The following is a 12,032-nucleotide window of genomic DNA, read 5'->3' on the forward strand; positions in this document are numbered from 1 at the left end:
TATTGTATGTAAAATGGTGAAAGGAAGACTCTCTAATAAGATGATGTTTGAGTTGATAACCCATGGAGGTGAGGAAGTGTGCCATGTAAATTTTTCTCTTATCACCTATACATCAAATGGTGACCTCTCTCAAGTTTGTGTGTCCATTTCAGACTGCTCACCTTAGCTCTATTTAGTTCTTCACTTGGATGTCTAATAGATGTTTCAAACTTAACATGTCTAAAACTGAACCCCTTATCTTCACCCCAAACCTGCTTTATCCACAATCTCCTCCATCTCAATTGAGCTTCTTCCTTCCTGTTACTCAGGCATTGGCATCGTCTTTGACTCTTATACTGTACTTCATATAATCAAATAGGATTTTTTTTGTCTGTATTTTCAGAATATACCCAGAATCTGAGCTCTTTTCATCATTCCCACTGTTGTTACCCTTATTCAAACTCATAATTTTTGCCTGGATTACTGATCCAAAATAATTATGAGTACTTGCCTTCTTCCTTGTCTCCCACCCCCACTTCTCAACATAGTACTCAGAGTGACCTTTTAACTGTAAGTCAAATAATGCCTCTCTTCTGCTCGAAACCCTCCAGTGGCTTTCACTATCTCCAAGAGTAATAGAAGCCAAAATCCTTAAAACAGCCTAAAAGGACCCACATGATCTGGCTTCCTTATCTCCCATCAGTATCTCATTTACTCTTCTCCCATCAGTATCTCATTTACTCTTCTCTTTAGCTCTTAGGTCATGACGGGCATACTTCTGTATCAGGGCCTTTCCTCTTGACATTCCTTCTACCTAGAAACCTCTGCTCCAAGATTAATTCATTCAGCAAATACTTTATGGAGCACCTGTAATGCACCAGGCACTGTTTTAGGTATTAATGATAAAAGAATGTAGAACTTATCAGAGTGGAGGAAAATAGATGATAATAAATTTTAAACAAATAACTTTTAAAGTATAGTATGTTAGAAAGTGATAAGTGCTGTAGTAAAAAAGAAAACCTAAGAGTAGCATAAAAGGGGATTGGGAGTAGTGGGGAATGGGTTGCAATTTTAAATTGAGTGGTCAAGGAAGCCCTTATTTGAAAGTAATATTTGAAGGCAGTAAGGAAGTTAATCATTCAGATATCACAGGCAAAGAATGTTTGAAATATAGGGAACAGTCTGTGCAAAAGGCTTCCAGGAGGGAGCATTCCTGGCATGTTTTGGGAATAAGGAAAATGGTGTGTCTTAAAGCAGAATAAATTATGGGGAGAATAAAGAGATTGGAATTGGGGGTAGATGATTAGGACCTTTAGGTGATTGTAAGGACTTTGGCTTTTATTCTGAGAGAGACTGAGATTTTGAACAGAACAGTGACATGCTCTGACATTTGATTTAAAAGGATCACTCGTTTATGTAGTGGTAGACTGTAGCGAGAAGCAAAGGTGGAAAGAGGAAGACCGTTTGGGAGATTATTGCAATCCAGGGTACTAGGGGTGGAGTTATACAAATCACATTAAATTGTAATAATAAAAATTTTTATTATATACTCCTTTTAATTATCAATGACGTTACACTTCTTCATTTGCATGGATTGTGTAAGGAATGTGTTTCATAAAACTACCCTTATTTCAAAACTTTTAATAAATTATGTATATATTTATTTAGTAAAACTTATTTAACTACTATGTGTGAGCCTCTGGGAGTACAGTGGTGAAGAAAACAAAATCCCTACCCTCACTGAGCATATATTCAAGTCAGAAAGACAATAAACAAACAAATATAGCATGTAATGATACATAATCTTAAGAATGAAAAGAGGCTGGGCACAGTGGCTCACGCCTGTAATCCCAACACTTTGGGAGGCCGAGGCGGACAGATCACCTGAGGTCAGGATTTCGAGACCAGCCTGGCCAACACCATGGCCAACGTGGTGAAACCCCATCTCTACTAAAAATACAAAAATTGGCCGGGCATGGTGGCACGTTCCTGTAATCCCAGCTACTCTGGGAGGCTGAGGCAGGAGAATCACTTGAACCTGGGAGGCGGAGGTTGCAGTGAGCTGAGATTGCACCATTGCGACTCCATCTCAAAAACAAAACAAAACAAAAATCAGCCAGTCATGGTGGCACGTGCCTGTAATCCCAGCTACTTGGGAGGCTGAGGCATGAGAATCACTTGAACCCAGGAGGCAGAGATTGCAGTGAGCCAAGATCACACCACTGCACTCCAGCCTGGGTGACAGAGCGAGACTCCATTTAAAAAAAAAAAAAAAAGATTTGGAAGTTAAGTTATTCTTTTAAGGAGTGGTAATTAAAGCCTGATTGGAAATGAATTTGGGAGAAAGTAGGAAATAAGGAAGTGGACTTAACAAATTACAACTCTTGAGGCATAAAGGATTGCAGAAAAACCTGGCAATATCTGAAACAGATTGTGGAGTCGAAGGTATGCACTTGAATAGATACTTTGTAGTTTATCATTTATACCCACAATTTGGACTTAGAATAAAATCTAAATGGTTGTGGCTTAGCTTTGTTTAAAAGAGTCAAGTTTTCCTCATGTTATTGCTGTTGCAAGGGAAAAAAAGTTATAATTTACTTCTGAAAGATAAGTGGACAGTGATTCCAATAAAATATTGACAAAACAGCCAACTGAAAATAGCTAGCAGAGGGAAATTTGTTACTACATCTTAGATAATACTTACTAGAGAGCTCAAAGAGATTCCATTTTATCAAGTTCCTACCTTTTAAAAATTAAATGATATTTCTATTTTTTTAAATCCAGTGGGGGTCAGCAGTATACTTGTGTTATAAAAAATCGGTGGCAAAGACGAACACTATATCTTACAAAGCTGGTAAGTGTAATTTTTCATGCAATACTTCATATATAAATGTATTATAGGGCCCGGAAAGGTTAAAGAAAAGAAAAAAACCTGCCTAGGATGTGTTAGTATCGGGACTGGGACTACAATCCGTATCTTTTGATTCTTATTTGTGTCGTCACTTATATGTTTATTGGATGCTTGATGGAAGATTAATTTTAAAATAAGGTGGGTTTTTATTTTAAGCCTTGGGTTTAAATAAATAATAAGGAGATCTCAATTATCTTTAAGTTTTTAAATCAGCAGAAATATGGGAAAATGTATTTTCATTTTAAATTAATATTTCTTTAATACTTAAATTTAGTAAGAGCTGTAGTTCACATGAAATCATGTTTCATAATAATGGAAAATATTATAAACCAATTTGGAGTTTTATGCATAGTCAAAATGTCCAATTTTCAGAGACCTCAAAATTTCAAACATAGTGACCTGATTTACAAGAGAACAGATTCATTAAAATTGCTTTTATGCAGGGCATGGTGGCATGTGCTTGTGGTTCCAGTTTTTTTGGAGGCTGAGACAGGAGGATTGCTTGAGTCCAGGAGTTCAAGACCAGCAACATAGACTTGATCTTTAAAAATATATACATATATACATATACATTTATATACGTGTGTGTTTAGAGTTCTAGACTCAAGTTTCTCTTTTACATTTGATTTTTTTTTTTTTTTTGAGACAGGGTCTCATTCGGTTCCTCAGATTGGAGTACAGTGGTATGATTGTAGCTCACTGCAACCTCAGACTCTTGTGCTCAAGGTATCCTCTTGCCTCAGTCTCCCTAGTACCTTGGACTATAGGTGTATCACAGCATGCCTGGCTAATTTTTTAAATTTTTGTAGAGACAGGGTCTTTCTTATGTTGCCCAGGTTGGTCTTAAACTCTTGGGCTCAAGCACTCCTCTTGCCTCAGCCTCCCAAAGTGATGGGATTACAGGTGAGGGCCGTCAGACCCAGCCTTTGATATTTTTAGATCTACAATATATCACCTTTTTTTTTTTTTTTTTAAGACAAGGTTTTGCTCTGTTGCCTAGTCTAGAGTGCAGTGGTGGGATCATAGTTCACTGCAATGTTGAACTCCTGGGCTCAAGCAGTCCTCCCACATCAGCCTCCCAAGTAGCTGAGACTACTGAGAGTACATGGTGGCATGTGCCGCCATGCCTGGCTAATTTTTTTTTTTTTTTAGTAGAGATGGAGTCTTGCTGTATTGCCCAGGTTGCTCTTGAACTCCTTGACTCAAGTGATCCTTCCACTTCAGCCTCCCAAAGTGCTGAGATTACAGGCGTGAGCTGCTGTACTGGCTACTGGCTCTCATCAAAAAACAATTTTTTTTTTTTTTTTTTGGAGATGGAGTCTCACTGTGTTGCCGTAGGCCTAATTTGTAGATATCCTCAAGAAGATTATGAGTCATTCTCACTACCAGAATCCGTTCCTCTATTTTGTTTACCAACGGATACAACCATTGAAAAGCTGGAGTGCAGTGGCACAATCTTGGCTCACTGCAACCTCCGCCTCCCCAGTTCAAGCAATTCTCCTGCCACAGCCTCCCAAGTAGCTGGGACTACAGGCACACGCGGCCACGCCTGGCTAATTTCTTATATTTTAGTAGAGATGGGGTTTCACTGTGTTGCCCAGGCTGGTCTTCAACTCCTGAGTTCAGGCAATCTGCCTTCCTTGGCCTCCCAAAGTGCTAGGATTACAGGCATGAGCACCACGCCCAGCTGGCCTTCATCACTATTTCTATACTTACTTTATGACTTTATTATTACCTCATGACCTGAGAGAGTAGTACAGAGTTAACTATAGATCCTCATGGGACCTCCTTGCTGGCTAGCATGTAATTAAATAATTTTAGAACTGCCTTGGACCTTAGTTTATCTACTTCATCTGATTTTATAGATGAGAAAACCATACTCCTGTAGTATGTCATCTGTCCAAAGTCACAGATATATTAGTGGCAGAACCAACAACCACTTATATTTCCCCAGTTTATCTTTTTGTCTTTGTGACTATGTCTAGTGATAGTTTCTACTTGACTTTAAGGGCTTTATGGCCAGGGAACCTATTTTCTTTTTCATGTTCCACAAAATGAGGTACAAGGTTCTTCCTGGAGTGTATTCAGTGGAAGATGCCTGGACCGTTTTCCTAATGTAAACGTTAGTTTACCTAATGTGAAATCATAGGCAACTTAAAACTCTATCTTCATATAACCTGGTGTTATTTAGAAGCTGAGCTTGAGTTGATACTATTCCTAAGACATTGTAAATATGTGACTCTTCTATTTTTATGAGTAATTTTCCTGTATTTGTGCTAGAAATTAACATATACTCCTATGGGATATGAATTTTAATGTGTAAGTTATTGAGAACTGATGAAGTAGATAGATGAAAATAAACCATATTGAAAATTTCAAAAACTTAGTATGCTTTCTAAGGTAGTGTGACCACAAACTGAAGTTTTAGGAGTGTGTTTGTGCATTTCTATAGGATGTCTTTTTCTTGTTAGCTTTAACATAGCCTTTATAGATGAAGCTTGATAAATATTAAGCAGTTAGTTAATAGTTGTAATGTTCAAGGATTAAAATATCTATGAATCCTACCAAAGTATTCAGTGTTATTTGATGAACATATATGTAATGCTTTGGCATTCCAAATGTGTGAAATAACAAAGCATTTTATCATCATTGAAATAATAAGTACCTAAATTCAAGAGATGATGACCTAATATTTATTGTTGTTTTTATAGGCCTAATTTGTAGATATCCTCAAGAAGATTATGAGTCATTCTCACTACCAGAATCCGTTCCTCTATTTTGTTTACCAATGGGTGCAACCATTGAATGTTGGCCATCAAATAGCAAATACCCTCTGCCTGTATTTTCTACATTTGTTTTAACTGGAGCCTCAGCTGAAAAGGTATTATGTGTTTGACAAATTGTATCTACAAATTTCTTGTACATTTTCAAGTTTTCTATAATGCAAGGAATAGTAGGGGAAAAACTGATTAAATTGAATGCATTATGCATACTTTTCCACTTGATTAAAATAACTGTATCCAGGGACATAGGAAAAGAGAATTTTTATTCTGTCCCATCCACCTAAATGCTTTTTTGTGATTATGGTGAAAGATTTTTTCATCATCAAATGATGATCCTTCATTGGTTCATTTTCTGTGATAAAGAAGCTTTGAAAGTAACATTATTAAATATATAATGCAATTTAGAATTATAGACATGATAGTTGGAAGGGACCTTGGAAATTATCAAGTCTAATTGTCCTCATTTTATGGATAGGGAAATTGATGTCCCGAGAAATTCAATGAATTGCGCAAATTTGGAATTTGTATTTCCTTATCTAAATTTTCATCTCACTTTCTACCAAGTAATTATTTTCAATCATTTTCTTATAGAGAATATTGATAAAATTGCTTCCACTCTTTATAAAACAAATAAATTTAATCAAAACACCTTTTCTTTCAATAGTAAAGTGATATGAGAATAGCACTATATAGTTCTTAGATACATCAAGAAAGCAGGAGGGGTGTTTCTTCATCACTGTGTTCTTAATACCTGGCTTCTCACCTGGCTCATAGCAAGCATTTATTAAATATTTAACTGATGATTTGATTTGGATATATGATACAAAGTATATTTACTGTATATATTACTTGTTTTGCAGGTTTATGGTGCTGCTATTCAGTTTTATGAACCATACTCTGAGGAGAATCTCACAGAAAAACAGAGACTTCTTTTGGGTTTAACATCAGCAGATGGGAAGTCTGATAGTTCCAAAACAATTCATACTAACAAATGCATCTGTCTTCTTTCTCACTGGCCTTTTTTTGATGCATTCAGGAAGTTTCTGACTTTTCTGTATCGTTATTCCATCTCTGGGCCTCATGTCCTTCCAATTGAGAAGTAAGTTAAGTGTTCTTGGTTCAACATTTGACAGATCTTTCCATTATGTGGCAAATTTGTGTTGGCAACTGGGTAAATTTTATATGGATACTAGATTTCTTAAGAGTTATTTGAAAAAAATGGTGTATTTCAGTCAGGTAGTATTTCTCCATTGTATGTTTGTAGTCTTGTTATTTGAAATAATTTTATCTCCAATGAGATGAAATTAATTTGTTTAATGCTCTTGGGAAGTTTAGAGATCCCAATCTGGACAGATGCTGAAAATTTTTTACTAATTTTTAAATTCTTATTTTACATATAACTTAAATTTATTATGAACTTTTACAAATATTTCTTACTGGGGCTGGGTGCAATAGCTCACGCCCATAATCTCAGCACTTTGGGAAGCCAAGGCAGGCAGATCGCTTGAGTCCAGGAGTTTGAGACCAGCCTGAGCAACATGGTGAAACCCCATCTCTACAAAACTATAGAAATGAGTTGGACATGGCCCATGCCTGTAGTCCCAGCTGCTCGGAAGGCCAAGGCACGAGAGTCACTTGAACCCGGGAAGCGGAGGTTGCAGTAAGCCATGATCATCCCACTGCACTCCAGCCTGGGTGACAGAGGGAGACCCTGTCTCAAAAAAAAAAAAAATTCCTTACCGTATTTACATATAATGAATGTAAAGAAGAAATTAGATGAATGCATTTTTTTTTTCTTTGGCAGTATACCCAGTAATGGAATCACCAGATCAATTTATTTTAAAGATAACAAACCCATTGCATGTTAATATAAATGTCTTTTTTGAAAAATAACTTTTCCAAAACTAAAAAAACTTTAGTGAGCAGAATGGCATTGTTTTCCATTTTTGCAGATCTCTAATGTCTAGCTTAATTGAACATAGCCGGGCTTCCATATATGGTCTGCATTCAATCTGTTGCAGTAGTTGTTTTGGTTGAAATATACAAAGAAAGCCTGGCCTCCCACAGATACGTAGGTAGAAAAGGGAGGGATTTTGGATAATATTTTCGGAAAGTTTGGGATATTCTTTTTTTTGACGCTGCACCAAGCTTGACAAATGCTGGTTTCTTACAAGTTATTTGCAATCTAAAACTGTAGTAGTGAACTTTGTCAGTTACATTAAATTATGTATTGGTCTGGCCAGGTGTGGTAGCTCACACCTGTAATCCCGACACTTTGGGAGGCTGAGGCAGGTGAATCACCTGAGGTCAGGAGTTCAAGACCAGCTTGGCCAACGTGGTGAAACCTTGTCTCTACTAAAAAAAAAAAGAATACAAAAGCCAGCCGTGGTTGTGGGCACCTGTAGTCCCATCTACTCCGGAGGCTGAGGCAGGGAGAATTGCTTAAACTCAGGAGGCGGAGGTTGCAGTGAGCCAAGATCATGCCACTGCACTCCAGCCTGGGCGACAGAGCGAGACTCTGTCTCCAAAAAAAAAAAAAAAAAAAAAAAAAAAGAAAGTCTGTTGTTCTGTTTGACTCTTTGGGTGGAACTTTCACTTATGCATTATTTTGTAGGATTGTGCATTGGTCATTTGAAAAATACTGATTTGCCAAGTTAATCACATCTTCCAAATGTAGACACATTTTATTATTAATATTAAAAAATCACATTTGTTAATATCACCACCTATCTTAGAAAAGTTTTTGAGCATTAGGAAGCTTTCAAGCTCATGGTGGCGGAATTCTAGTTTCCACTTGAAAGTTTGTATTTAATTATTGGCAAATACTACCAGTAGCTGGGATTACAGGTGTGTGCCACCACGCCTGTCTAATTTTGTATTTGTGGTAGAGATGAGGTTTTGCCATGTTGGTGAGGCTGGTCTCGAACTCCTTACCTCAGGTGAAACACCTGCCTCGGCCTCCCAGAGTGCTGGGATTACAGGTGTGAGCCACCGCACCTGGCCTGTCAGTCATCTTTCAAACAAAAATTGCACTCTGTGAGAGAAAACCAGCAAGTTCACTCACAACTCAGTTGCACAAGTGTATTTCCAAAATCAAGACAACCATTGTACTTCTGTATACAACAGAAGTTCTTTATGTATAGTTTCCCTTTCATCATACAGAATTTTAAAAATGTACACTACAGCCAAAACTTTATAAAATTAGTAATATTTACTGCCAATATTGACGCTCTTTTACTGCAAGTGTATAGTAGTAAAGAATCTAGCAACTACTAGTACACTTTGGTGCCACTGCCTTGATTCATAGTAAGTCACCAGCAGTTTTACCCACAATGCTCTTGCGCTGTCAGTGCAAATGTCAACATTGTGCAAAAAGCAAATGACATCATATAATTTTTTGTTTGCTTGCTTTTTTTCTTTTTGTTTTTGTTTTTTGACACAGAGTCTGGTTCTGTCGCCCAGGCTGGAGTACAGTGGCGTGATCTTGGCTCACTGCAACCTCTGCCTCCTCGGCTTAAGTGATTCTCATGCCTCAGCCTCCTGAGTAGCTGGAATTACAGGTGTGTGCCACCACACCTGGCTGATTTTTGTATTTTTGGTAGAGACAGGGCTTTACCCTGTTGGCCAGGCTGGTTCCAAACTCCTGACATCAAGTGATCCGCCCACCTTGGCCTCCCAAAGTGCTGAGATTACAGGCGTGAGCCACCACGCCTTGCCCGTTTTTGTTTTTGAATCAGTGTCTCACTCTGTTGCCCAGGCTGGAGTGCAGTGGCATGATCATGGCTCACTGCAGCCTCGACCTCCTGGGCTCAAGCCATCCTCCCACCTCAGCCCCTCCAAGTAGCTGGGACTATAGGCACATGCCACCACACCTGGCTAATTTTTGTATTTTTTGTAGAGACAGGGTTTCAGCATGTTGCCTAGGCTTGTCTTGAACTCCTAGGCTCTATCACTCGCCTCAGCCTCCCAAAGTGCTGGGATTACCGCACCTGGCCAACATCATACTATTATTATAAAAATAGTTGTGACCTTGCAGATCTTCCCTGAATGGATCTTGAATATCTTTAGGGGTTTTTGGATCACACTTTGTTTTCTTCTGTTCTAAATACTTCATAATTCAAGCAGATGTATGTGCTGTGGTATTCATCCCCTGCTTAACGTTTGTTTAGATTATGGGTACTTTATTGGCAGACATTGGTGGCTTTATGCCTTTTTTACATATCCTATCATGTCTGTTGGTGTGTTTTTATATAGTAAACAGTCAAAACATACTTGTAAATTAATAAATTTCTAATATTGTCTATCTAGTTGAAATTTTCTCCATTCTGAAACCAAGATGATTTTGAAATGTTTTTTAAAAAATAATACAAACATATTCAGATTGGAACAAAAATTTAAAAAAAAATTCAGAAATAAAATAGCTTATTCCCCCCCAGGAAAGATTTTTCACTATGGTTGCTTTTTTTCTGTTCCATAGTGTTAAAAACAAAATCCATAGATCTAGCTTTTTATCCATCTTATTCTGGGGAAAAAAACCTACAAAATCAGTAATATAATTTTTAACATATTATTAATAGAATACTGTTCATTTTTTAGAAGTATTAAACTGTTTCATTTTTTCTGGAGCACCTTAAGTGTTTGTTGTATATAAAATATAAGCAATTGACTAAAAAGCATATTGTAAATGTAAGAATTTACTTTTTGGATAATTTCCACATTACTGATATATTGCATACTATCTAGGTAAAAGTTAAACAGACTTTTAAGACAGTGATAACAAATATTGTTGAATGTGAATACCTATTAATGTGAGAAGTCACTGGGTTTAGGCAGAAGCAACTTTAATGGGATGAATGATTTTTGGTTGTTCACTTGTTTCCATAGTATTAGGGATTTCAAAATAGTAGGGACACAGGGCTTTGACTCAACTTGGACTTGTGATGACATGTTGAGCTTTATAGCATATGATGTTCACTTTGGAATCACTTACACTTTTGTTTGTTTTCAAGGCATATTTCTCATTTTATGCATAAAGTTCCTTTTCCATCTCCTCAGAGACCACGGATTTTAGTTCAGGTAAGGTTTTTTTGTTTTTGATTGGGGGACCTATGAGTTGTTATTGGCTCTGTCAAAATGTAACATAAGAATAACAATTTTGAATGAGGAAAAAAACCTAATGAGATTTAGAGAGAACCAGATACTATTCCCTGTTGTAGTTTGGGCCCTTAATGTTTTATTAACTCCTCCCAGACATCTCCTGCTTTTCTTAGAGAAGGGGTTCAAGAATTAAAGAAGTAGGTTGAAGTAGACATTTTGAATACACAGAAAGGAACTTTTTTCCCCTAAATTTGTTGTAGGTATTTGAAAGTTTGTGCTTTTGGCAGTCATTTAATAAGTTAAGGAAAAGTTGTGTGTGCATAAATTTCAAAACATAGATAAGAGTAATTACATTATTATATTGTATATTGATACAGATAAAATATCTAGAAAAATATTATTTTGAGCTTTATATTCTGTCTGAATATCCACCTGTCATTTCTGTCTTGTTTCCTGGTATTTAATGTAAGAAAATACATAGCACATTCAGTTTAAATACACACAAAAGATTGTTTTATGATGGAAGTTAACAAACTTTTTTGGTTATTGGTCATATACTAAATATTTTTAGTCTTGTCATCTGATCTCTGTCACAACTATTCAGCTCTTCTGTTACAGCACAAGAACAGCTAGCTAATATGTAAAGAATGAGCATGCCTATATTTCAGTAATACTTTATTTACAGAAACAGGCAATCTATGGATTTGCCATGTAGGCCATAGGTTTTTTGACCCTGGTATTATGGTATTAAATGAATAATTTAGTCTTTCAGTGTGAATTTGTTAAAATGGCATCAGGGGAAACTGTTGAGGACAGAAGAAAAGAGGATCCACAGTAAGAAGAATTAGTAGTTGAAAGGGATCAGGACATGTTTTTCAAGATCTTAGTGAGTGATACAAAGTGTTCTGATACTGGTAAATGGATATACTGAAACTTCGTGGGCATAATCATTGTTTTATATATTTTTAACATAAAGTGGTGTTTTAAAGTTCATCTTTATGTTTCAAATTCTTTATTTTAAATCCTCTTCCAGTTATCACCACATGATAATCTGATTCTCAGTCAGCCTGTGTCTTCACCTCTTCCACTAAGGCAAGTAAAACCTCATTTCTATTTATTTTTCTCTCAATCTAGCATGACATTCAAATATTTTCTTTTTCCTAGCTAAAATTTCAAATATTGATGGAAATACTTCTCATTTAACTACTACTTCTGTAAATTCCTTTTACTTAATGTTTGGGTTGCAGTTATTAATGAAAAAA

At 36.6% G+C, this 12,032-nt stretch overlaps 1 protein-coding gene across 8 annotated transcripts in view; it reads left to right on the forward strand.

Annotated features, from left to right (window-relative positions):
- Positions 1-12,032, forward strand: part of DENND4A (DENN domain containing 4A) — a 147,585-nt gene that overhangs the window by 56,936 nt on the left and 78,617 nt on the right. For all 8 annotated transcript variants that reach the window (XM_063638850.1, XM_063638848.1, XM_063638853.1 and 5 more), the window contains 5 exons: positions 2,764-2,833; positions 5,602-5,771; positions 6,534-6,772; positions 10,683-10,749; positions 11,804-11,862. In XM_063638850.1, coding sequence (XP_063494920.1) covers positions 2,764-2,833; positions 5,602-5,771; positions 6,534-6,772; positions 10,683-10,749; positions 11,804-11,862 — 605 coding nt within the window. The remainder of the gene's footprint in view (positions 1-2,763; positions 2,834-5,601; positions 5,772-6,533; positions 6,773-10,682; positions 10,750-11,803; positions 11,863-12,032) is intronic.

This window comes from Symphalangus syndactylus, chromosome 5 (genome assembly GCF_028878055.3).
Source record: "Symphalangus syndactylus isolate Jambi chromosome 5, NHGRI_mSymSyn1-v2.1_pri, whole genome shotgun sequence".
Taxonomy (NCBI): Eukaryota; Metazoa; Chordata; class Mammalia; order Primates; family Hylobatidae; genus Symphalangus; species Symphalangus syndactylus.